The sequence below is a fragment of the Zosterops lateralis genome (assembly GCF_965231275.1).
Source record: "Zosterops lateralis genome assembly, chromosome: 35".
Taxonomy (NCBI): domain Eukaryota; kingdom Metazoa; phylum Chordata; class Aves; order Passeriformes; family Zosteropidae; genus Zosterops; species Zosterops lateralis.
Window position 1 is genome coordinate 1,491,244 of NC_139795.1, and position 26,101 is coordinate 1,517,344.

At 41.6% G+C, this 26,101-nt stretch overlaps 2 protein-coding genes across 4 annotated transcripts in view; both read right to left on the minus strand.

The window, feature by feature from the left end:
• Window positions 1–466: 466 nt before the first annotated feature.
• LOC310921633 (class II histocompatibility antigen, B-L beta chain-like) lies at window positions 467–3,126 on the minus strand. Its single transcript, XM_083881822.1, has 5 exons — window positions 3,006–3,126; window positions 2,374–2,643; window positions 1,449–1,733; window positions 751–857; window positions 467–649 (listed from the first exon to the last, which is right to left on the minus strand). Exons 1-5 carry the CDS (start codon window positions 3,088–3,090, stop codon window positions 641–643), a joined length of 756 nt encoding a protein of 251 aa, XP_083737948.1. The 5' UTR covers window positions 3,091–3,126; the 3' UTR covers window positions 467–640.
• A 6,384-nt stretch (window positions 3,127–9,510) lies between these two features.
• BRD2 (bromodomain containing 2) overlaps window positions 9,511–26,101 on the minus strand; it is a 36,023-nt gene continuing 19,432 nt past the window's right edge. For all 3 annotated transcript variants that reach the window (XM_083881629.1, XM_083881631.1, XM_083881630.1), the window contains 8 exons: window positions 25,603–25,910; window positions 22,060–22,452; window positions 19,038–19,166; window positions 17,899–18,147; window positions 14,987–15,171; window positions 13,850–14,163; window positions 12,861–12,983; window positions 9,511–11,997 (listed from right to left, as the gene is read on the minus strand). In XM_083881629.1, the coding sequence (XP_083737755.1) occupies window positions 11,867–11,997; window positions 12,861–12,983; window positions 13,850–14,163; window positions 14,987–15,171; window positions 17,899–18,147; window positions 19,038–19,166; window positions 22,060–22,452; window positions 25,603–25,910 (1,832 nt within the window). In that variant the 3' untranslated portion in view covers window positions 9,511–11,866. The remainder of the gene's footprint in view (window positions 11,998–12,860; window positions 12,984–13,849; window positions 14,164–14,986; window positions 15,172–17,898; window positions 18,148–19,037; window positions 19,167–22,059; window positions 22,453–25,602; window positions 25,911–26,101) is intronic.

Consider the following 26,101-nt stretch of genomic DNA (forward strand, 5'->3'; position numbering starts at 1 on the left):
ACCCAACACGCCTTTTACCCAATTCACACACGGGGTGTTGTCAGCGCTCCCGTTCTGAGGAGGCCGGAACTTGATGTTCCCCCCTTGTGTCAACCCCTCCCTTGACCCAAACCCCAAACTCCACCCCTGCAACGCCCCATAAAACCCCCCACCCGCCCTTTGGGGGGTCTTTAATCCGCGTCCCCCTCCTCATCCCCGGGGGGAACAAATGGATTTTGGAGCTTCACAGACCAGAGCCCGCTCAGGTTTGTTCCCCCGCCGGCGGCAGCAGCTGCGACCCCCCTGGACATGCTGAACTCTGGAGCCCCGGGGGGCTGCCCCAAGGCCCCCCCAGAGCCTCGGGGTGACCCGGGGGGGACACACGGGGGTCCCCATTCCCGATCCAGCCCGGGGCCGCCTCTGCCCCCCCCAATCCCAGCCCCCCCCAAGTCCCTCCCCAGAGCCCCCCACAAAGCCCAGCGGGCACAACTGGGAAGCTTTATTGGGAACACTGGGAGCAGCCGGGCGGGGACACAGGGACAGCTCTGGGCACGGGCAGGGGGGACACACGAGGCCCCCAAAATCATCTCGGGGACGGGGACGGAGCGGGGGGTCCCGGCCGGGCCCGAGGCCACGGGGAGGGGCTGCGGCCGCCGGCGGCTCAGGAGCTCTGTGGGCAGAGAAAAGGGGCTGAGCCCGGGCTGGGGGGCCCCGGGGGGAGCACACACGCTCCGCCCGTGCCGGGACACCACCCCCGGCACCCCCCCTCACCTTCTTGCGCACGTAGAAGCCCAGCCCCAGCGCCAGGAACACCGAGCCCAACACCAAGCCCCCGATCCCCGTCAGCATCTTGCTGCGGGCGGCGTCCGGCGGCATCTCTGGGGGGGCCAGAGGGCTCAGGACCCCCCAAAACCTCTCACCCGCACCCCGAGCCCCTCCGGCCTCCCTCCCGCTCTCCCCCGCACCACCCACCGGCCCCCAAAACCTCCTCCCGAGCCCTGCCCGCCCTCCCCACCAAAGCCCACCAAAGCCCCTCCTGGCCCCTCTCACCAGCCCACAGCCCCAAACCGCTCGCCCCCCACCCACCAAAGCCCCACCGAGACCCCCCCAAACCCTCTCCCGCTCCCTTCCCAGCCCCTCCACCGCTCCTCCACACCCCTCCCGCTCTCTTCCCACCACAACCCACCTCAGCCCCAGCCCCGCTTGCCCATCCCCCAGCTCCTCCCGGCCCCTCCGGCCTCACTCCCATCCCTCCCGCTTCCACCCGCCGCCCCCAAACTCCCTCCCGCCGCCCACCAGCACCCCCGGCACCCCACACCCCCCTCCCCAGCATCCTCCCGACTCCTGCTCAGCCCTTCCACAGCCCCCGGCCCCTCTCCCGCTGCCCACCGCCCTCTCCCCACACAGCTCCCACTCGCTCCCAGCACACGCCACTGCCTCTGCCAGCCCGCCCAGTGGCTCCCCCGTACCCCAGTGCCGCCTCAGGGGCTGCTCCAGGCTGACGTGCTCCACCTGGCACGTGTAGCTCAGCCCGCGCCGGGGCGGCCTTTCCAGCAGCACCAGCAGCTGGTAGCTCCAGTCCCCGTTGGGGACCACGTCGGTGGCCACCACCTGGCCCGACAGCTCCTGCTGGCCCTCGAACCACCTCACCTGGATGTGGCCGGGGTAGAAATCCATCACGGAGCACAGCAGGCCTCTGGCACTGCCGCCCTGCGAGCTGGAGGGCAGCAGCGAGATGGAAACGCTGGGGGGCACTGGGAGAGAGCGGGGACACGCTGGGATCAGCTGGGGGCCGCTGGCAGACAGAGGGGAGGGGCGCTGTGGGCTTGGGACGGACTGGGATGGACTGGGAGGGACAAGGAGTGGATTGGGAATAGACAGGGAGAGACTGGGGGACACTGGGGGGGCAATGACAGAGATGGGAGGGGATGGGGGGCACTGGGAGAGTGGGTCAGAGTCTGGCAGTGTACTGGGAATGAACTGGGAATAAACTGGGAAGGACTGGAAATGGACTGGGAATGGACTGGGAATGGACTGGGATGAACTGGGAATGAACTGGGATGAACTGGGAATGAAGCGCGCGGCACTGGGAGGCGAGTCCAGCTTGGGGCACTGGGCACTGCGGGTCTGCCTGGCAACAGATGAGTCATCAGGGCTCTGGCGTTCTCATTGGTTGAGACGCTTTAGCTCCACGCTTGGCCGGGATGGACGCGCGGGGGTGGGGGCACTGGGATGGACTGGGATAATCTCGGGGGTCCTTGGAGGGACAGGAGGTCCCGGGGATGGTCCCAAGGCGGGATGAGGGCTCTGGGGTGATTCCCAGGGAGGTTTTGAGGGGCTCCAGGGTCATTGCCAGGGCAGGGCCCGAGGGGACACGCTCTGCCCCACGCTCACCTCTGCGCTCCACAGTGAACGGGGCAGCAATCTCGTAGTTGTACCGGCAGTACCTGTCCACCGCAGTCCGCATTCTCTCCATGATATCCGGGTCGCTGTTCCAGTCCTGGGCCACCTTCTCCTCGTAGGGCGTGTACCCCACGTAGTGCCCCACGTCACTGTCGAACATCAGGTCCTGCATCCGATTGTAGATGTCCCTGTGCACGAACCTCACCTTCTCCGTGCCGTTAATGAAGTAACACTCGAACTTCACCAGGTAGTGGAACACTCCTGAGTGTGCAGGACACAGGTCAGGGGGTGCCCCCCCAGCACCCCCAGAGCTCCGGGGCCACCCCGGATCCCCACTCCGCACCCCCTGTGCCCCACGGCCGCCACGGGACCCTCCTGCCCGCGCTGCCGCTTCCTCTGGAACACCCTTCCCCCACTTCCCCTTTCACATCCCCTCCCCTCCCACCTCCAGCCACGCCCCAAATTATTTTTGGGGTCCCATTCCCCACTTTCACCCATTTCCCAACATTTAAACCACAAGTTATACAATCCCCAGCCCCCTCCCGCTCAGTTTTGGGGTCCCACCCTCCCCCTTTGCCCCCTTCTCCCCCCCTGCCCCACCGCCTCCCGCCCCCCCCGCTCACCCGACAGCTCCGCGCCCGCAGCCGGGGCCGCTCCCAGCACCACCAGTGCCACCAGTACGGCCCCAGCTGCCGCCCCTCGCCCCATGGCCAGCGCCGGGCAGCGACCACCAGCCCCAAAGCAGCAGAGCTGAACTGAGAGTGAGAACGCGGAACGGCGCGGGGTCATCAGCCACGCGCTCTCTGATTGGTCGGGCGTGGTTTCTGGACGCCGTTTCATTGGCTGGAGTTTTTATGGACACGCTCCGATTGGCTGGAGGTGTTTATTGCGCGCTCCCATTGGCCGGTTCAGTTTTGGACCCTTTTTCAGAAGCTCTACCCGGCAACTGATGAGTCACAAGCAATTCGTATTCTGATTGGCTGGAATTTCTCCAGGGCGACAGTTTTTTTTATTATTTTTTCCGGCAAGTCCCGACCCGCAGCGACGCCGCGCTCCCATTGGCTGAGCGCTTTTTGGGGTGCTGCTCCCCCACTCCCGCTCCCCCCAGTTCCCGCCGCTTTTCTGGCACCGGCACCGGCCCTTCCCAATTTCCCGGGATCCCGAGGAGCCATGGATGGAGCGCGGAGCCTCCCCTGGCTGCTGCTGCTGCTGCTGGCCCTGACCCTGCCCGGAATTTGGGGGGTCCAAGGTGGAGTTTGGGGGGTCCTGGATCCCCAGGGTTGGGATTTGGGGTTCCCGGGATCTGTGGGAATATGGGGATGGAGCGGTTTTAGGGGACCCCGCCCCGTTTTTGGAGGATTTTGGGGATTTGGGGGGATTTTTAGGGGGTTTTAGGGAAGGGCGTTGCCCCGAGTTGTTTTTTTTTATCGGGGGTTTTCCCCCTTTCTCCAGATTTTGGGGGTTGGGTGTGGCCGCATTCCTCTTTTTCCAGAATTTTGGGGCTCTGGGAATTTCCAAACCCCCCTGTCCCGGGGATTTTTGGGGGGCTGTGAGTGCACAGACCCCCCTGTACCCAAAATCTGGGGGGGTGCTTGGCGTGCCCAAACCCCCCGTACACAAAATTTGGGGCTCTGGACACTCCCAAATTCCTCTTTTCCTTGGATTTTGGGGCTCTGGGAATTCTCAAACTCCATTTTCCCCAGGATTTTTGGGGTCTGGGTGTTCCCAAACCCCCCTGTTCTGGGGATTTTGGAGGGCTGGGAGTGTCCAGACCCCCCTGTACCCAAAATCTGGGGCTCTGGACACTCTCAAATTCCTCTTTTCCTTGGATATTGGGGCTCTGGGAATTTCTAAACCCCCCTGTCCCCGGGATTTTGGGGGTCTGGTCTTGCTCAAACCCCCCTGTACCCAAAATTTGGGGAACTGGACATTCCCAAATCTCCTTTTTTCCTGAATTTTGGGGCTCTGGGAATTCCCAAACCCCCCTGTCCCCGGGATTTTGGGGGTTTGGGAGTGTCCTGACCCCCCTGTACCCAAAATTTGGGGAACTGGACATTCCCAAATCCCTCTTTTCCAGGATTTTGGGGCTCTGGGAATTTCCAAACCCCCCTGTTCCTGGGATTTTGGGGGGCTGGGAGTGTCCAAACCCCCCCTGTACCCAAAATTTGGGGAACTGGACGTTCCTAAATCCCCTTTTCCCAGGATTTATAGACACTGAGGATGCCCCAAACCCCCTTTTCCCTTTGATTTTGGGGTGTGGGAGTTTCTAAACCCCCCTGTACCCAAAATTTGGGGCTCTGGGCATTCCCAAATCCCCTTTTCCCGGGATTTACAGACACTGAGGATGCCCCAAATCCTTTTTTTCCTTTGATTTTGGGGGTCTGGGATTGTCCAAACCCCCCTGTACCCAAAATTTGGGGAACTGGGTGTTCCCAAATCCCTCTTTTCTTGGATTTTGGGGCCCTGTTTATTCCCAAATCCCTTTTTTTCAGGATTTTGGGGCTCTGGGAATTCCCAAACCCCCCTGTTCCTGGGATTTTGTGGCTCTGGAAGTTCCTAAATCCCCATTTTTCCAGGATTTTTGGACTCTGGGAGCGCCCAAACCCCCCTGTACCCAAAATTTGAGGAACTCGACGTTCCCACTTCCTTTTTTCTCACAATTTTGGGGCTCTGGGAGTCCCAAACCTCAAAATTTTCCAGCATTTTTAAGCTCTGGAAGTGCCTAAATCCCATTTTTCCAGGATTTTTGGGGTCTAACATTCCCAAATCCTGGGTTTTTTTCGGGATTTTTGGGGTCTGGGCGTTGCCAAACCCCCCCTGGACCCAAAATTTGGGGAACTGGGTGTTCTCACATCCTTTTTTCCCAGGATTTTTGGGGCTGGGCGAGATCAAACTTCTCCTTTTTCCTCAATTTTGGGCTCTGGCTCCTCCCAAATTCCCCCAGTTCTGGAATTTTGGGGGTCTGGGAGTGTCTAAATCCAAATTTTCCAGGATTTTGGGAATGTCTGTGTTCCCAACCCCGTTTTTTCCTGGGATTTTGAGCTGAAATCCCCAATTTTCTCAGGATTTTGAGCAAAATTACCCAACTTTCTTTGGATTTTAAGTAAAATTTCCCAATTTTCCTGGGATTTTAAGTAGAAATCCCCAATTTCCCTGGGATTTTTAGTGGAAAATTCCAATTTCTCTGGGATTTTGAGAAGAAATCACTAATTTTTGCAGAATTTGAGTAGTACTGATGGAAAATTATTGATTTAAAGCGATGAAAAATCCCATATTTTGTAATTATTGTTTAAAAATGGTGAAAACTGAGTGAAAAATCTCAGGTTTTGTCTCTTTGTGGTTGTTGGATTTTATAAGTTTTTATTATATAATTTATAAAATTAATTATAATTATTATTTATTATTTTGTATAATTTTTATTATATGATTATTACTTTTTTTTTTTTGAGCTGGAGGTGAGAAAGTGAGAGATGGTTTAAAAAATTATTATTCCATTTTCAGTCTCAGGTGAAGGGTGAGAAAATATAAATTATAATTCACACCATCACAAACGGAAGGCAAAATATTTCATAATTATAAAACATTTGTGATTATATATATAATAATATTTAAAATAATAATATAAAATATATAATTAATATACTATGTTTTTATATATAATATACTAATTAGAAAATATAATTAATATAATACATACTATATAATATATATAATTATATATATTATTAAAAAATATATATATAATAGAATAATACATAAAAGTTATATATATATAGTGTTATCATAATATTATATATAACATATATAATATATATTATATCTAATATAATAGTTATATATAACTATTATAAGTTATGTTATTATAAGTATTATATATAATACTTATAATACCTATTATAATATATGATATAATAATATAATAATTACATTTTATATATTAATTATATATAATATAATTTGTAATTATATGCATAATAGTATATAATATAACAGATTATGTATGTAATATATAATATAAATATATGTATTATAATATATTATATATATTATACATATAATATAAATATACATATAAATGTATTTATATATATATAATTTATTGTATATAATAATATTATATATTATATATTTTATATATTATATATTAATAATAATATATAATATAATTATAGTTATATTAATATATTATCATTAGATTTAATTCTTATTAAATATTAAATATAATAATAAAATTTATTAATTAATATTAATTATTATATATTATATTAATATATAATATATTAATTATATATTATATTACATAATTATATATGTAATATAGTATAAATATATGTAATATAGTATAAATAGAATATAATATATAGATACATAATATAATATAATATAATATAATATAATATAATATAATATAATATAATATAATATAATATAATAATTATAATTTATATTATAATAATAATAATTTCTTGGCCGATCAGCTTCTTTCACACTTTTTGCTTTAAACCCAATCTTCTAAAATTACCCCTCCTGCCACCAATTTTGTGGAAATTTCGATTTAAATGTGCATATATTTATATATGAATATATTTTATATTTATATAATATAAAAATTATATATATAATATTAATATGTAATAGTTGATATGTGATAATATATAAATCTAGATTATGTATTATATGTAATATATATAATATATATAATAGACTGTAAAAAATAGAAATAATTATAATAATGATAATAATGATAATGATAATAATAATGATAATAGTAATAGTAATAATAATAATAATAATAATAATAATAATAATAATAGTAGTAATAGTAGTGATATTTTGGCCTATCAGCTTTTGCCACACAATGCACGGGGGGTGACACACGGGGGGTCTCCATTCCCCGTCCCGCCCCCCCTCAAAAACGGGGGTCTTTATTCTGCCCGGCAACTGATGAGTCATAAGAACTTCACATTCTGATTGGTTGAGCTCGGTCATAACTGTCTGTGATTGGTCGATTTTTAGACCTTGTTGTTATGGTAAGGGGGGGATTTTAGTTGGGGAGAGTGAGTGATCCCGAATATTCCCAAAATTATCCCAAAATATTTCCAAAATTATCCCAAATATTCCCAAAATTATCCCGAATATTCCCAAAATTAGGGATTTGGAGCTTTCAAATTCAGGAATTTGGGTTTATCCCACCCCTTGGGTGTGACACGGGGATGACACACGGGGATGACACAGGGAGGGGACACACGGGGGTGACACACGGGGGGACACACAGGGGTGACACGGGGGGGACACGCGGGGGGTCCCCATTCCCCATCCCGCCCACCCACAATAACGCGGGTCTTTATTCTGCCCAGCAACTGATGAGTCATCGGCGTCTCGCGCGATCTGATTGGTTGAAGTTCGTTCAGCGACGTCTGTGATTGGTTGATTTTTCCACAGGGTTGTTTTAGTGAGGGGGGATTTTATTGTGGGGAGGGCGGGTGATCCCAAATATTCCCCAAATGGTTCGAAATATTCAAAAAATTATCCCAAATATTACCAAAATTCAGGATTTGGGGCATTTTCCAACCCTTGGGACGGGTTTGGAAGCCCAAAATCATCCCAAATATTTCCAGAATTACCACAAGTATTCCCAAATTAATCTCAAATATTCCCAAAATTCGGGTATTCGGACACCTGGCTGTTTCCTGGGATGGGTTTGGGTGGTTGGATGATCCCAAATATTCAAAAAATGATCCCAAATATTCACCAAACTTGGGTATTTGGGTTTTTAACCCCCCTTGGGATGGATTTGGACGCTCAAAATGATCCCAAATATTCCCAAAATATCCCAAATATTCCCAAAATTCGGGGATTTGGACACAGAATCGTCCCTTGGAAATGGGTCTGAAAGTTTGGGATGATCCCAAAAATTCCCAACTATCCCAAAATTGGTGAATTTGGGGTTTTCCCACCCCTTGGGATGGGTTTGGGACACACGGGGGGGACACACACGGGGGGTCCCCATTCCCCATCCCGCCCGCCCTCAATAACGCGGGTCTTTATTCTGCCCGGCAACTGATGAGTCATCGGCGTCCCCCGCGATCTGATTGATTGGAGGTCGCCCAGCGCCGTCTGTGATTGGTTGATTTTTCTCTGTGGTTGTTTTAGTGAGGGGGGGATTTTATTGTGGGGAGGGTTTGGGTGATCCCAAATATTCCCAAAATTCGGGATTTGGAGCTTCTCCCACCATTTGGAATGAGTTTTGGAGCTCAGAATGATGCCAAATATTCCCCAAATGCATGATTTGGGGCATTTTCCAACCCTTGGAATGGGTTTGGAAATTCAAAATGATCGCAAATATTCCCAGAATTACCTACCCCAAATAATCCCAAAATTATCCCAAATATTCCCAAAATAATTCCAAATATTCCAAAATCATCCCAAATATTGCCAAAATTGAGAGTTTTGGGTCTTTTCCTACCCCTTGGGATGGGTTTGGGAACTTGAAATGATGCCAAATATTCCCAAAATTATCCCAAATATTCCCAAAAATTCGGGAATTTGGAGCTTTTCTCACCCCTTGGAATGGCTTTTGAAGGTCAGAATATTCCCAAATATTCCTAAAATGATCCCAAAATGTCCAAAATTCAGGAATTTGGACATGGAGCTATTCTTTGAAATGGGTCTTGGAAGTCTCGGATGATCTCAAATATTCGCAAAATTGGGGAATTTGGGGTTTTCCCACCCCTTGGGATGGGTTTGGGACACACGGGGGGGACACACGGGGGGTCCCCATTCCCCATCTCGCCCGCCCTCAATAACGGGGGTCTTTATTCTGCCCGGCAACTGATGAGCCATCGGCGTCCCGCGCGATCTGATTGGTTGGAGGTCGTCCAGCGCCGTCTGTGATTGGTTGATTTTTCCACTGGGTTGTTTTAGTGATGGGGGATTTTATTGTGGGGAGGGCGGGTGATCCCAAATATTCCCAAAATTATCCCAAAATTTCCCCAAAATTATCCCAAAAATTCCCCAAATAATCCAAAATATCCCCAAAATTAAAACAAAATAAATAAATAAAAAATCCACAACCTTTCAACTGGAATAATATTTTCTTTATTTACACCTTCCAAGAATTCCAAAGGATTTTTTCTTTTTATTATTATTTATTTTTGTAAATTTTTTTTGTGTTTTTTATTTTATTTTATTTTTTTTGTCACGTTTCGTTTTTTTGTAGGAAAAAAAAAAAACAACCAAAAAAAAAAAAACCCCAAAAAAGCTGAAAACACGAATTTTTTCTTTTTTTTTTTTTCCTAAAGGACCTACAAGGGGGGGAAAAGGAGGAGGAGGAAAAATGGGGGAAAAAACAAAAAAAAAAGGGAAAAAACCCTCCCACAAAATTAAAAAAAAAAATCAGAAAAAGAAAAAAAAATAAGGGGAAAAAAGAAAAAAAATTGGGAAAAAAATTGGGAAAAAAATTAAAGAAAAAAAATAAAGAAAAAAAAAAATCAGGAAAAAAAAATCCAGGAAAAGAAAAATAAAAAAAAATTCCAGGAAAAAAAAAATTAATTAATTAATTAAAAAAAAAATTAATTCCAACGTAAAAAATAAAAATAAAATTTAAATTCCCGATAATTCCCCTTATTTTATTTTTATTTTTAATTATTTTTTTTTTCCTGGGATTTTTTTTTCCCCTCCCAACAAATAAATTAATTAATTAAAACTTTCTCTCTCTTGAAACAAACAAAAAAAAAAAAAAAAGGGAATTTTAATTTTATTATTATTTTAAAAGGAAAAATTGGAATTATAAAAATCCCATTTTTTCCCTGAAATTGTGGAATTTTTTCTGCCCCTTTTCCCATTTTTTTTTTGGACTTAAAAATGAATTTTTATATTTTTTTTCTGCCCATTTTTAAACTATTTTTCCACTTTTTTTTTTATTATTTTTAATTTTTTTTTCCTTAAAAACCCCCCAATAATTTTAATTTTTATTTCTTATTTTTTTTACCCCACTCAGAAAAAAAACAAACAAAAAAAAACCAAAATAAATGAAAATAAAATTCCCTAAAAATGAAAAAAAAAAAAAAAGGGGGGGAAAAAAAGGGAAATTGGGAAAAAAATCCCAAAAAAATCCGGGAAAATTCCCCAAAAATTCTGAATTTTTTATTTTTTTTCAAGTCCGTGCTGGGGAAAAAAAGGATTTTTTTGGGGGAGAAAAAAAGGAAAAAATTGGGATTTTTTTTTTGTCTTTTTAGGGGAAAAAAAGGGGGGAAATTTCCCAGTTCGGTTCAGTCACTTCCGGTCCCGCCGATTTTATCCCAAAAAAAATTTAATTTTTATTTTTTTTCTTTTTTTTATCCCAGAAAATTCGGATTTTTCACGTTGTTTTTCCTTGGAATTTTTAATTTCTGATGTTTTTTCCCAGAAAATTTTAATTTTTTGACGATTTTTCCTTGGAATTTTCAATTTCTGACAATTTTTCCTCCCAGAAAATTCAATTTTTGATGTTTTTTCCAAGATATTTTGTGGTTTTTTCCTTGAAATCTTCAATTTTTGGTCATTTTTCTCCTGGAATTTTTATTTTTTGATGACTTTTTCCATTAATTTTTCAATTTCTGATGTTTTTTCTTCAGAATTTTTCATTTCCTGCTGTTTTTTCACCCAGAATTTTCAATTTCTGACCCTTTTTCCTCAGAATTTTGTGGCTTTTTCCAAGAAATTTTCAATTTCCAGGGAATTTTCTTCGGGAAATTCCGTCGCTGATTCCGTTTTAATTCCACAAATTTTAAATTTTTTTTCTTGTTTTTCCACCATTTTTCACCCGAATTTTTTTCCATTTCTGGGGCCGTTTTTTCCAGGGAAATTTTGATTTTTTTTTTCCGAAGAATTTTTCCATTTCCAGGGAATTTTTTCCAGGAATTCCGTCACCAATTCCATTTTATTCCTCATTTTTTCCACATTTTTCACCGGATTTTTTCCACTTCTTGGCCCATTTTTTCCAGGAATTTTTATTTCCAAGGAATTTCAACTTCTGGGAATATTTTTTTCCACAAAATTCCACCTCCAACTCTCCCACACTTTTCCTCCATCTCGGGGCCGTTTCTTCCACATTTTTTCTCATTTTTCCTCAAAATTTTTCCGGCGAAAATTTTAATTTCTCCTCAAATTTTTTTCCGCGAAAATTTCGATTTTTTTCGGCCATTTTTTAAAATTTTTCCGCCATTTTGTTTTCATTTTTCCACCATTTTTTCCGCCATTTTGTTTTCCTTTTCCGCCATTTTGTTTTCATTTTTCCGCCATTTTTTCCGCCATTTTGTTTTCATTTTTCCGCCATTTTTTCCACCATTTTGTTTTCATTTTTCCGCCATTTTGTTTTCACTTTTCCACCATTTTCCGCCATTTTTCCTGGGATTTTTTTTTTTAATTTTTCCCCCCAACGGAACCGAAATTTTTTTTTTATTTTTTCCCCGTGTATTTTGTAGGAATATTTTTCCCCCCTGGACTAACCCGAGTCGGAGTCCGAGGTGTCGGAGGAGGAGGAGGAGGAGCTGGAGCTGCTCGAGTCGGAGCTGGAGCTGGAGGCGCTCAGACGGGACGCGGCCGCCGCCTGGGCCGACTCGGCCTTCTCGTTGGCTGAAAAAAAAATGGGAAAAATTTATAAAAAAATAATAAAAATTTGGGATTTGGGTTGTGAAAAATATGGGGGAAGTTTGGAGGTTGGGTGGTGAAAAATTGTGGGAAAAATTGGGGATTTGGATATGGAAAAATTGCGATTTTTTTACGAGTTTTGGTCTTGGAATTTCAATTTTAATTCTGAATTTGGGGTTTTGGCCTCAAAATATTCTGGGACTTGGAATTGGGAAAAAATTATAAAAATTTGGGAAAATTTTGGAATTTTAATCCTAAAAATCTGGGAAAAATTTGGGATTCGGATCTCAAAAAAATCTGGGAAAAATTGGAGATCTGGATGTTGAAAAATGGCGATTTTTGGATTGTGGATTTACGAGTTTTGGTCTTGGAATTCCAATTTTAATTCTGAATTTGGGATTTTGAGCCTTGAAATATTTTGGGACTTGGAATTTCCAAACCCAAAATTCCTTCCTTGAACCTGGAATTTCAATTTCAATCCCAAAAACTCCTCAAACTCCTCAAATTCCCAAATTCCCGAATTCCAAATTCCCACTCCAAAATTCCCAAAAATCCAGAATTTTGACCTTTTTTTGGGGGAATTTTTTGCCAAAATTCAGTTTTTTACCCCATCCCAAATCCCTAAAATTCCCAAAAATCCCAAAAATTCCCAAATTTTTGTAATTTCTGACCCTTTTTAAGGGATTTCTTGGCCGAGTTCAACTCCCCACTTGTTCCAAAATTCCCAAAAAATCCAAAATTTTGACTTTTTTTTTGGGATTTTTTGCTAAAATTCAGTTTTTCACCCCATCCCAAATTCCCACAATTCCCAAAATTCCCAGAATTCCCAAAATTCCTGGAATTCTGACCCTTTTTAGGGGGTTTCTTGGCCGAGTTGAGCTGCCCACTGACGTCCTGGAGTCGTTTCTCCAGTTCCCGTTTTTTTTCCAGGGCAAGTTCCTCTTTCGTTTTCCCCACCGGCTTCTTCAGGGCTGCAAAAAGAGGGGAAAAGTGGGAAAAAAATTAGGGAAAAAGTGGGGAAAAGTTGGGGAAAAAGTTGGGGAAAATTGGGGAAAAAATGGGGAAAAATGGGGGAAATTGGGGAAAAAATTGGGGAGAATTAGAGAAAAAAATCAGGAAAAAATTGGGAAAATTGGGGAAAAAATTTGAGGAGAACGAGAGAAAATTCATGGAAAAAAAAGGTGAAAAATATGAAAAAATCAGAAAAAATTGGGGGAAAGAATTAGAAAAAAATGGGGAAAAAATCAGAAAAAAATCAGGAAAAAATCAGAAAAAAATCAGAAAAAAATTGGAAAAAAACCCCCCCAAAAATCACAAAAAATTAGAAAAAATTAGTAAAAAAAAATCAGAAAAAATTCAGAAAAAAATCACAAAATTCACAAAAAATCACGAAAAAATAATAAAAAATCACAAAAAAATCACAAAAAAATCACAAAAAAATCAGAAAAAATCAGAAAAAAATCACAAATCCAAAAAACATCACTAAAAATAATTTTAAAAATCCGAAAAAAATCTGAAAAAAATCCAAAAAAAATCAGAAAAAAATCCAAAAAAATTTGAAAAAAATCTGAAAAAAATAACGAAAAATCTGAAAAAAAAATCAGAAAAAAAATCTCAAAAAAATAAAAAAAAAATTCAGAAAAAAATCCCCAAAAAATCCGAAAAAAATCACAAAACAATAAAAAAAAATCTGAAAAAAAAAAAAAAAATCCGAAAAAAATCACAAAAAATCACTAAAAAATCCAAAAAAATCAGAAAAAAAACCCAGAAAAAATCCGAAACAATTTCCTACACCCCCCAAACCCCAAAATACCAAAAAAATCTCATTTTTTCTCACTTTCACTGTAAGGTTTCCTGGGTTTTTTCCTCAAACACGACAGGACGTATCTCTCGAGCTCCCTGAGCGTGGAGGCTTTGAGCGTCTCGAAGTCGATCTCGATCTCCTCGGGGTTGGAATCTCGGAGCGAAGGTTCCCGGGACTGGATGATGTGAACGACCCTCCCCAGTTTCTCCCCGGGCAGTTTGTTGATGTCCAAACTCAACTGACGTTTCTCGTCGTACGTCATGGGTTTGGATTCTTCTTCTTCTTCCGAGTCCAAAAGGGACGAGGGAGGGGGTGGGATGGGGGGTTTGGAGGATTTTTTGGAGTTTCTGGAAAAAAGAAAAAAAATTTTGGGATTTTTTGTGATTTTTTTGGGTTTTTTCCTGATTTTTTGGGGATTTTTTATTCCTGATTTTTTGGGGATTTTTCGTGGTTTTTTTATTTTTTCCTGATTTTTTGTGAGTATTTTTGACATTTTTTTCTTGATTTTTGGGTTTTTTTTAATGATTCTTTTTTTTTAGTTTTTTTCCTGATTTTTTGGGGATTTTTCCTGATTTTTTGAGGGTTCCTTTGACGTATTTTCTTGATTTTTTGCAGGTTTTTTAAATCACTTTTTTTCCTGATTTTAGGGAATTTTTTGTCGCTTTTTTCCCAATTTTTAGAGAAATTTCTGTCGTTTTTTCGTAATTTTTAAAGAAATATTCTGTCACTTTTTCAGAATTTTTAGGGATTTTTTAATTTTTGGGGATTTTTTGGTAATTTTTTCCAGATTTCTGGACTCGAAAGGAGGAAAAGGGATAAAAAAAACCCAAAAATTGGGGAAAAATCCTTGATAAGTTTCCACGATCTCAAAAAAAACTCACCTTAAATCCCCAAAATCTGCCTCAAAATCCATCCCAAATCCCCCCAAAAAATCCCAAAAAAATCCCAAAAAATTCCAAAAAAATCCCAAAAATTCTGAAATTCCCAAAATTCCCCAAAAAAACTCACTTGGATCCTCCTGGATTTTTCCTGGCCCTCCTGAGCTGTGCCTGCCCCGCTCATATCCCAAAAAAATCCCAAAAAATCCCAAAAAATCCCCAAAAAATTCCAAAAAAATCCCAAAAAATCCCAAAAAATTCCCAAAAAATCCCAAAAATTCCCCAAACTCACTTGGATCCTCCTGGATTTTTCCTGGCCCTCCTGAGCTGTGCCTGCCTGGCGCGGGACTCCTCGTCGGTGCCGCTTCTCCCTTTGTGCTTTTCCGATTTTTTCTTCTTCCTCTTCTCCCGTTTTTTCTTGGGTTTGGACACGGGGCCCTGCGAGAGCGCGGCCAACTGCTCGTGCACCGCCCGCAGCTGTGGAATTTTCCAAGACTTTCCTTATTTTCCATGACTTCTCCAATGTTCCCATTTTTTTCCTATTTTTTCCCGTTTTTTCTGAATTTTTTGTCATTTTTTTCAGATTTTAATGACTTTTTCCTGATTTTTTAATGATTTTTTTCTTGATTTTTTCCTTTTTTTTCCCCTCGATTTTTTTTCACCTTTTCCTGAATTTTTTCTAAATATTTTCCAATTTTTTAAATGTTTTTTAACATTTTTTTCCTATTTTTTCCTTTATTTTCCCTGATTTTTTTCCAATATTTAATGTATATTTTCCCCATTTTTTCCTATTCTTTCTGATTTTTCCCCATTTTTTCCTATTTCTTTCTGATTTTTTCCCTATTATTTTCCAATTTTTCCTGATTTTTTTTCCAAATTCATCGCAATTTTTTTCCCATTTTTTCCACCCAGTTCCCAAATTTTTTTTCCCCCAATTTTTCCCCTTTTATTTTCTGATGTTTCCAATTCTTTACCCACAATTTTTCCCCAATTTTCTCTCTATTTCTCCTGGATTTTTTTTCACAATTTTTCCCCCCTTTTTCTGCTAATTTTTTCCAATATTTTCCTCAAATGTTCCCCCGACTTTTCCTGGTTTTTTTTCTTCGTAATTTTTTCCAATTTTTTTCTGATTTTTCCAATATTTCCCACAATTTTCCCCCAATTTTTTACTCGTTTTTTCTTGGGTTTGGACACGGGGCCCTGCGAGAGCGCGGCCAACTGCTCGTGCACCGCCCGCAGCTGTGGAGGGGATGCCCAAAAATATGGAATTTTCCAAGATTTTTCCCAAGTTCCCCTGACTTTCCCATTTTTTTCTGATTTTTTCCCAGTTTTTTTCTGATTTTTTTCCGAATTTTTTCTAATTTTTTAATGATTTTTTCACTATTTTTCTCCTATTTTTTTCTCATTTTATTCTGACTTTTTTTCCCTACTTTTTTTCCGATTTTTCTCCATCTTTTTCCTATTTTCCCCCAAATCTCCCCTATTTCTTCCACAATTCTCTCCAAATTTTTCCCTATTTTTCCCCCTATTTTTTTTCCCATTTTCCCCTTATTTTTTTCCCTTTTGTTCCCAATTTTTCTCATTTTTTTTTCCGATTCTTCTCCATCTTTTTCCAAATTTTTTTCCCTATTTCCCGCAAAATCTCCCTAATTGTCTCTGACTTTTTCCCTATTTTCTCCTAATTTTCCCCAATTTTTTCTTTTAACTTCCTTTTTTTCCCTCCATTTTTTCCTGAATTTTTTCCCTATTTTTTCCCAATTTTTTCCTTAATTATCCCCATTTTTTCCCTTTTTCTCCAATTTTTTTTTATGATTTTTCTCGATTTTTTTCTGATTTTTTTCCCTATTTTCCCCCATATCTCCCCTATTTCTTCCCCAATTCCCTCTGTATTTTTCCCTATTTTCCCTCCTATTTTCCTCTCTATTTTCCCCAATTTCCCCCCAATTTCTTCCTTTTTTTTTCCCCATTTTCCTCTATTTTTGTCCCTTTTTCTCCCATTTTTTTTCCTATTTTTCTCCATCTTTTTCCCCAATTTTCCCCTAATTTTCTCCAATCTTTTCTCTTAACTTCCTCTTTTCCCCCTATTTTTTCTGAATTTTTTCCCTTTTTTTTTCAATTTTTCCCCAATTTTTTCCCAATTTTTCTCAATCTTTTCCTGAATTTTTTTCCCTATTTTCCCCCAAATCTCCCCTATTTCTTCCCCAATTCTCTCCAAATTTTTCCCTACTTTTCCCCCTATTTTCTCCTCTATTTTCCCCAATTTCTTCCTATTTTTTTCCCATTTTCTCCTATTTTTTCTTTCAATTTCCCTTCTTTTTCCCTATTTTTTTCTAAATTTTTCCCTATTTTTTTCTGATTTTTTCTGAATTTTTCCTGGGTTTTTTTTTGCGATTTTTTTCCCTTTTTCCCAAGTTTTTTCTCAATTTTTTCCGATTTTTTCTGAATTTTTTCCCCATATTTTCTCGCCTATTTTCTCCAAATTTTTCCCTATTTTCCCCCTATTTTTTCCCATTTTCCCCCGATTTTTCCCCTATTTTTTCCCAGTTTTTTCACACTTTTTCCTCTATTATTCCCCCACCTGCTCCTGCAGCTCGGCCAGCCTGTTGGCGCGTTCCTCCTCGGAGTCAGAGCTCTCCCATTTTTTTCTGATTTTTTCCCTATTTTTTCCCATTTCTTTTCCCATTTTTTCCTGATTTTTCTCAAATCTTTTCTGATTTTTTTCCCTATTTTTTCCAAATTTTTTTCTGATTTTTCTCAAATGTTTTCCGATTTTTTTACCCAAAATTTCCCCAATTCCCTCCAAATTTTTCCCTATTTTTCCCCCTATTTTCTCCTCTATTTTCCCCAATTTCCCCCTAATTCCTTCCTATTTTTTCCCAATTTTTTATTTCCTCTTTTCCCCCCCATTTTTTTCTGATTTTTTCCCTACTTTTTTTTCCCATTTTTAAATCTCAATTTTTCCTGATTTTTCCCGGTTTTTTTGCTTTTTCTCCTATTTTTTTTCCGATTCTCATCAATTTTTTTCCAATTTTTTTCCAAATTTTTTTTCCTATTTCCTCCAAATCTCTTCTATTTTTTCCCCAATTTTCTCCAATTTTTTCCCATATTTTCTCCCTATTTCCCCTACTTTTTTTCCTTATTTTCCCCCTAATTTTTCCCAATTTTTTGTCGCTTTTTCCTCATTTTTTTCCCAATTTTTCCCACCTGCTCCTGGAGCTCGGCCAGCCTGTTGGCGCGTTCCTCCTCGGAGTCAGAGCTCTCCTCGCTCTCCGAGGACGTTTCCGTGGAACTCTCCTCGTCCTCGTCGTCGTCCTCGTCGTCGTCGTCGTCCTCGTCGCTGGTGGATTCGTCGCTGGAGGATTTGGCCGTCGGCAGCGGCGCCGACACCGACGCGGCGCCCGACGACTCCTGCGGCTCGTCCGGCATCTTGGCGTAGCTGAACTCAAACACGTCCTGTGATTAGGGAGAAATTTTGGGAATTTTTGGGGATTTTTTGGGAAATTTGGGGATTTTTTTCAAGATTTTTTGGGGAATTTTTGGATTGGGATAAAGCTGATCCCGCATTCCCAGTGTAAAATCGAAAAGTCATTCCTGGAATAATCACCAAAAATCCCTGTAATTCCAACATTTTCCTGTCATCCAACACAGAAAAAAAAAAAAAAAGGCTTTCTCCTGGATTCAGCAGTCCCAATTCTTAAATTTTTTTTCCAATTTTTTTTGTGAATTTTCTCCATTTTTTCCTCATTTTTATCCCATTTTTCCTGATTTCTCCATGGTATTTTCGCCAATTTTTTCCAGTTCTTTTCTGAATTTTTTCAAATTTTTCCCTTCGATGTTTTTTCTCCAATTTCTCCCCATATTTTCCTGGATTTTTCCCCCAATTTTTGTTGTTTTGCCCCTCAATATTTTTTCACAATTTCTCCTAAATTTTTTTCAGTTTTTTTTTTCTGGATTTTACCCTCCATCTTTTCCTGGTTTTTACCTTCTTATTTTTCCAGATTCTTCCTGATTCTTTTCCCCAATTTTTTACAGAGTTTTCCCCTGATTTTTTTTTTCTCTGATTTTTCCTCTTTTTTTTTTTTTTTTCTGGATTTCCACCTCATTTTCCCCTATTTTTTGCCTCCGATTTTTTCCTATTTTTCCCATTTTTTTTCCCCAACTCTTCCCTCATTTTTCCTCATTTTATCTCCCAACAAAACCCCATAAAACTCTCCCAGTACAACCCCAAACCCATTTCCAACCAAACCCCAAATTCCGACCGAAAATCCCAAATTTTTTTGGTTTTTGTCAGAATTTTTTGGGGGAATTTTGGGAATTTTTGGGAATTCCTGTGCATTCCCCACCTGCAGTTTCCTGGCCATGGCCACCACGTCGTGGTCGGGCGGGTTGTACTTGTAGCAGTTGGAGAACATCAACCGGACGTCAGCGGCGAATTCCTGCGCGTCGCGGTAATCCCGGTTCTCCATCTTCCTCTGGGGAAGGGGGGAAAACGGCGGGAAAATCAGATGGGAAAGGGTTAAAGTGGTCAGTGGGGTCATGGAGAGGTCAGTGGGGGCATGGAGAGGTCAAGGGGGTCATGGAGAGGTCAATGGGGTCATGGAGAGGTCAGTGGGGTCATGGAGAGGCCATGGAGAGGTCAATGGGGTTATGGAAAGGTCAATGGGGTCATGGAAAGGTCAATAGAGCCATGGAAGGGTCAGTGGAGTCTTGGAATGGTCAACGGAGCCATGGAATGGTCAATGGGGTGTTGGAAGGGTCAATGAGGCCTTGGAATGGTCATGGAAGGGTCAATGGGGTCATGGAAGGGTCAATGGGGTTTTGGAAGGGTCAATGAGGTCTTGGAATGGTCATGGAACAGTCAATGGGATCATTGAAGGGTCAACGAGGTCATGGAAGGGTCAATGAGGCCTTGGAATGGTCATGGAAGGGTCAATGGAGTCATAGAACGGTCAATGGGGTGTTGGAAGGGTCAATGGGGTCATGGAGAGGTCAATGGAGTCATGGAAGGGTCTTGGAATCGTCTACAGGGTCGTGGAATGGTCAATAGGATCATTGAATGGTCAACGGGATTTTGGAAGGGTAGCGAAATCTTGGAATGGTCAATGGGGTCATGGAAGGGTATTGGAATGGTCAGTGGGGTCATGGAAGAGTCAACAAAGTCATGGAAGGGTCAACGGGATCTTGGAAGGGTCGATGAGGTCTTGGAATGGTCAATGGGGTCTTGGAAGGGTCAATGAGGCCTGGGAATGGTCATGGAACAGTCAATGGGATCATTGAAGGGTCAACGAGGTCATGGAAGGGTCAATGAGGCCTTGGAATGGTCATGGAAGGGTCAATGGAGTCATAGAACGGTCAATGGGGTGTTGGAAGGGTCAATGGGGTCATGGAGAGGTCAATGGAGTCATGGAAGGGTCTTGGAATCGTCTACAGGGTCGTGGAATGGTCAATGGGATCATTGAATGGTCAACGGGATTTTGGAAGGGTAGCGAAATCTTGGAATGGTCAATGGGGTCATGGAAGGGTCAATGGAGTCATTGAATGGTCAATGAGGTCATGGAAGGGTCATGGAATGGTCAATGGGGTCATGGAAGGGTCATGGAAGGGTCAATGGGGTCATGGAAGGGTCATGGAAGGGTCAATGGGGTCATGGAAGGGTCAATGGAGTCATTGAATGGTCAATGGGGTCATGGAAGGGTCAATGAGGCTCGTGAACCTTCAGTTTTGTCCTGACACAAAAATCAGACCAAATACCAAGAAATCTCCCTGAAAATCCCTAGAACACGCTAAAAATCCCCAAAATACTCCTAAAAACGCCAAAAGAATCCAAAGAACCCCCAAAATCTAAAAAAAACCCCTCCGAAATAAGTCCTGAAAATCCCCCAAAAATTCTGAAAAAAGTCCTTGAAAAATCCCTAAAAATCCCCAAAAAACTCCTTAAAAAACCCCAAGAAATTGGAAAAAAATCCCTAAAAACCCCTAAAAAAATCCCTAAATTTGGGAAAACTCCCCAAATTCTTTTTCTCACCTTGATGGTGCTGAGATCCATGGGATGTTTAATAATCTCATGATAATGGTGCAGGCCCAGCGCCGACGCGTCCACGGGTTTGTAAAAGGGCCCAAACCCCAAAAACCCCTCTAAAAACTGCCCAAAAATCCCTAAAAATCCCAAAAAATCCTGAAAAAAACCCAAAAAATCCTAAAAACTCCTGAAAAATCTCCCAAAAAACTCCTCAAATAAACTGAAAAAACACTAAAAAATTCCTTAAAAATTCCTTGAAAAATCAAGAAAAATTCCAAAAAAATCCCTAAAAAAACCCTAAAAATCCTAAAAAAATCCTAAAAAAATCCCCATAAAATGCTAAAAAAAATCCAAAAAAATCCTAAAAAATCCCCAAAATGCTCCAAAAAAATCCCTAAAAAATCTCAAAAAATCCGAAAAAAATCCTTAAAAAATCCCCAAAAAATCCTAAAAAAATCCAAAAAAAATCCCAAAAAATCCTTTAAAAATCCCAAAAAAATCCTTTAAAAAATCCCCAAAATGCTCCAAAAAAATCCCTAAAAAACCTCAAGAAATCCTGAAAAATAAACCTTAAAAAAACCCCAAAAAATCCTTTAAAAATCCCCAAAAAATCCTAAAAAAATCCCCAAAATGCTCCAAAAAAATCCCTAAAACATCTCAAAAAATCCTAAAAAAACCCTAAAAAAATTTCGAAAAATCCTAAAAAATCCCTAAAAAAATCCAAAAAAATCCTAAAAAAATCCTAAAAAAAATCCTTAAAAATCCCTTAAAAATCCCAAAAAATCCGAAAAAAATCCCCAAAAACCCCTAAAATAATCCTAAAAAAATTCCAAAAAAATCCAAAAAAAATTCCAAAAAATCCTAAAAAAATCCTTTAAAAATCCCAAAAAATCCTAAAAAAATCCCAAAAAATCCCCAAAAAATCCTAAAAAAATCCTAAAAAAATCTCAAAAAAATCCTTAAAAAATCTCCAAAAATTCCTTAAAAAATCTCCAAAATGCTCCAAAAAAATCCCTAAAAAATCTCAAAAAATCCCCAAAAAAACCCTAAAAAAATCCCAAAAAATCCTGAAAAAAATCCCACAAATAACTTTAAACATCCTCTCCAAAATGCTCCAAAAATAAAAATTCCTAAAAAAAACCCCTAAAAAATCCCTAAAAAACCCCTAAAAATCCGAAAAAAATTCCAAAAAATCCTTAAAAAATCCCCATAAAATCCTAAAAAAATTCCCATAAAATCCTAAAAAAATTTCGAAAAAATCCAAAAAAAATTCCCAAAAAATCCTGAAAAAAACCCCAAAAAAACCCCAAAAAGCCCCTAAATCTCCCACAAAAATTCCTTTTTACCTTGATGGTGCTGAGATCCATGGGATGCTTAATAATCTCATGATAATCGTGCAGGCCCAGCGCCGACGCGTCCACGGGTTTGTAGAAGGGCCAAGCGTAGGCCGCGTGTTTTTTGGACAGCAGCTCCTTCAGGATCCCGTTACAATATTTCAACTGCTCCGAAAGTTTCCCCTTTTTGGACGTTTGGTGCTGTTGGGAATCCGGGAGATCCTTTTTTGGGGGTTTGATGGGTCGGCCGCTCTCGCGCCGCGCCGGGATTTTGGCGCATTTGGGGTTTTCGGCGGAGGAAGGGGAGGATTGGCCGGCAGAGGCGGCGGCGGCGGCGGCGTTGGTGGCGATGATGGCGGTGGTGGTGGGAGTGGTGGTGTCGGCTTTTCGCTTCACGCCCTTTTTCTGCAAAATTTAATAACAAATTTAGGACTTTGGGGTATTTTTTGGGGAAAAATCGAAGGATTTTTGGGTTTTCTGGGAAAAATTTAAGGATGTTTTGGTTTTTTGGGGGAATTTTGGGGGGAAATTTAAGGACTTTGGGTTTTCTGGGAGAATTTTTTGGGAAAAAAATCAAAGGATTTATGAGGTTTTTAGTGGATTTTTTGGGGAAAAATCAAAGGATTTTTGGGGTTTTTAGGGGTTTTTTTTGGAAAAAAAATCGAAGGATTTTTGGGTTTTCTGGGGGATTTTTTTGTTAAAAAGTCAAATTATTTTGGGGTTCTTTGGAGAAGAAATTTGAGGATTTTTGGGGTTTTTTTGGGATTTTTTTTGGGAAAAATCGAAGGATTTTTGGGGATTTTTTGGGGGAAAAATCGAAGGATTTTTGGGTTTTCTGGGGTATTTTTTGGGGAAAATTTGAGGTTTTTGGGTTGGTGGTGATGATGGCGGTGGTGGTGGGAGTGGTGGTGTTGGCTTTTCGCTTCACGCCCTTTTTCTGTAAAATTTTGGGGAAAAAAAATAAGGATTTTAGGGATTTTTTGAGAATTTTTGGGGAAAATTTGATGATTTTGGGGTTTGGTGATGATGGTGGTGTGGCCTCTTCATGTAACGCTTTTTTTCCGGGAAATTTTTGGGAAAAATTGAAGGATTTTGGGGTTTTCTGGGAAAAATTGAAGGATTTTTGGGTTTTCCTGTATTTTTTTGGGATTTTTTTGGGAAAATTTAAGGATTTTTTGATAGCGGTGGTGGTGTCGGTGTTTTGCTTCATGCATTTTTTTTCTGAGGGCTTTGAGGAAAAAATAAGGATTTTAGGGATTTTTTAAGAAATTTTTTTGGGAAAAATCAAAGGATTTTGGGTTTTTGGGAATTTTTGGGGAAAAAATTTAGGATTTTTTTGGGGAAAATTTGATGATTTTGGGGTTGGTGATGATGATGGTGGTGGTGGTGTCGGCTTTTCACTTCACGCCCTTTTTCTGGGGGGTTGAAAAAAGAGTATTAAAGATTTAGGGGTTTTTTTGGAATTTTTGGGGGAAAAAATAAAAGAATTTTGGGGGTTTTTTGGGGAAAATTTAAGGATTTTTTTGATAGCGGTGGTGGTGTCGGCTTATCATTTCATGCATTTTTTTTTCTGGGGGATTTGAGGAAAAAAATTTAAGGATTTTGGGGTTTTCTGGGAAAAAATTGAAGGATTTTTGGGTTTTCCTGAATTTTTTTTGGATTTTTTGGGGAAAATTAAAGGATTTTTTGATGGCGGTGGTGGCGGGAGTGGTGGTGTCAGCTTTTCGCTTCACGCCCTTTTTCTGCAAAATTTTGGGGGGAAAAATTAAGAATTTGGGGTTTTTTAGGGATGTGGGGGTGGGTGGGTTTGCATTAAGAGGCAAAAATTCAATCCCAAAGTCCCAAAATTCCATCCTGAAATCCAGAATCTCGTCGCAGTATCCCAAAATCCCATTCCAGTGTCCAAAAATCTCATTCCCAAATCCCCTCTATTCCCACCTGGAATTCCCCAAATTCCAAATTCCAAATCCTACCACCCCAAAGCCACCGAAATCCCAGATCCCACCACCCCAAATCCTCCCTTTTATTCCCACCTGGAATTCTCCAAATCCCAAATCCTTCTTCCCTAAACCCCACACGCTCACCCAGAATTCTCAAAATCCCAAATTCCCACCCAAAAACCCCAAAAATTTCTAATTTTTTCCTCCCCCTCAGCTTGACCACAGGCTGGTTGGGAATTTCTACCCAAATTCCCCAAAATCCTAAATCCCATTATCCCAAATCCCAATTTAATCCCCAAATCCTCGCCCAAAATCCCAAATCCCACCATCCTAAACCCCAATCTCATCCCCTAAACCCCAAATTCCCACCCAAAATTCCCGATTTTTCCCCGTCACCTTGAATAAGGGCTGGGTGGGAATTCTCACCCGAAATCCCAAATCCCACCCCCTCCAAACCCCCAAATCCCCACCCAAAATTCCCCCAAATCCCCCAAAATTCCCCAAAATCTCAAGTCCCACCACTCCAAACCCCCAAAATCCCAAATCCCACCTTTTCCAAACCCCTCCAAACCTCCCCAAAATCCCCAATCTCATCCCCTAAACCCCCAATTTCCTCCCCAAAAACTCCCAAAATCCCCAAAATCTCCCAAAATTCCCCAAATTCCAAATCCCACTCTCTCCAAACCTCCCCAAAATTCCCCAAAACTCCAATTTCATCCCCTAATCCCAAATCCCACCACCCCAAATCCCCAAAATCCCAAATCTCATCATCCTAAATCCCAATTTCATCCCCAAATTCCCACTCAAAATCCCAAATCCATCCCCAAATTCTCACCCAAAATCCCAAATCCCACCATCCTAAACCCCAATTTTCTCTCCAAACCCCCAAATTCCCACCCGAAAACCCCAATTTCATCCCCAAATCCCAAATCCCACCATCCTAAACCCCAATTTCATCCCCCAAATGCCAAATCTCACAATCCTAAACCCCAATCTCATCCCCAAACCCCAAATTTCCACCCAAAAATCCCCAAAAATCTGCTAAAACCCCCCAAAATTCCCCATTTTTCCCCGTCTCTCACCTTGGCCACGGGCTGGTTGGGAATTCCGAGCCAAAATCCCCAATCCCACCACCCCAAAATCCCCAAATCTCACCATCCCAAATCCCAATTTCATCCCCAAAACCCCTCCAAAATTCCAAAATCCCAAATCCCACTCTTTCCAAACCTCCTCAAATTCTCCAAAATCCCCTAAAATTCCCCAAATCCCAAATCCCACCATCCTAAATCACAATTTCCTCCCCAAATCCCACCCGAAATTCCCCTAATCTCAAATCCCACCACCCCAAACCCCCTAAATCCCAAATCCCACCATCCCAAACCCCAATTTCATCCCCAAAACCCCCAAATTCCCACCCAAAAACCCCAAAATCCCAATTTCCCTTCCGAATTCCCTCAAATCTCGCCATCCTAAATCCCAATTTCATCCCCAAACCCCCAAATTCCCACCCAAAAACCCCCAAAATCCCAAATCCCACCATCCTAAACTCCAATTTCATCCCCAAATCCCCAAATTTTCACCCAAAAACCCCCAAAATTCCCCATTTTTCTCTCACCTTTGCCACGGGCTGTGCAGGGCTGGGATTGCTGGGATTGCCGGGAATCCCCGGATTTCCGGGAATCCCCGGATTATTGGGAATCCCCGGATTTCCAGGAATTCCAGGGTGCTGCAGGGATTTCAGCAGAGGGGCCGCGATGACCGAGGGGTGGTGGGGGATGGTGACGATGGTGGTGGGAATGTCGGGGGCGTAACCCGAGGGTTGGGACACCGAGGACACCGAGGACACGGCCGGGACTTGCTGCGCTCCTCCTCCTCCTCCTCCTCCTCCTCCTCCTCCTCCACTCGTGAGACCTGCCAGGAGAGCTGGGAAAAACAGAGAAAAATGGAAAATTATTTGGGATCAGATCAGAGATCAGTGCTGGGGGTTAGGAAATGCAAAAAACCTGGAAAAAAAAGGGTTTAGGTACATGAAAAACTTGGAAAAAGGGATTGAAAACACACTAAAGGACAAAAAAAAATCCCACCAAAGCTGAAAAAAAGGACTTATGACACCC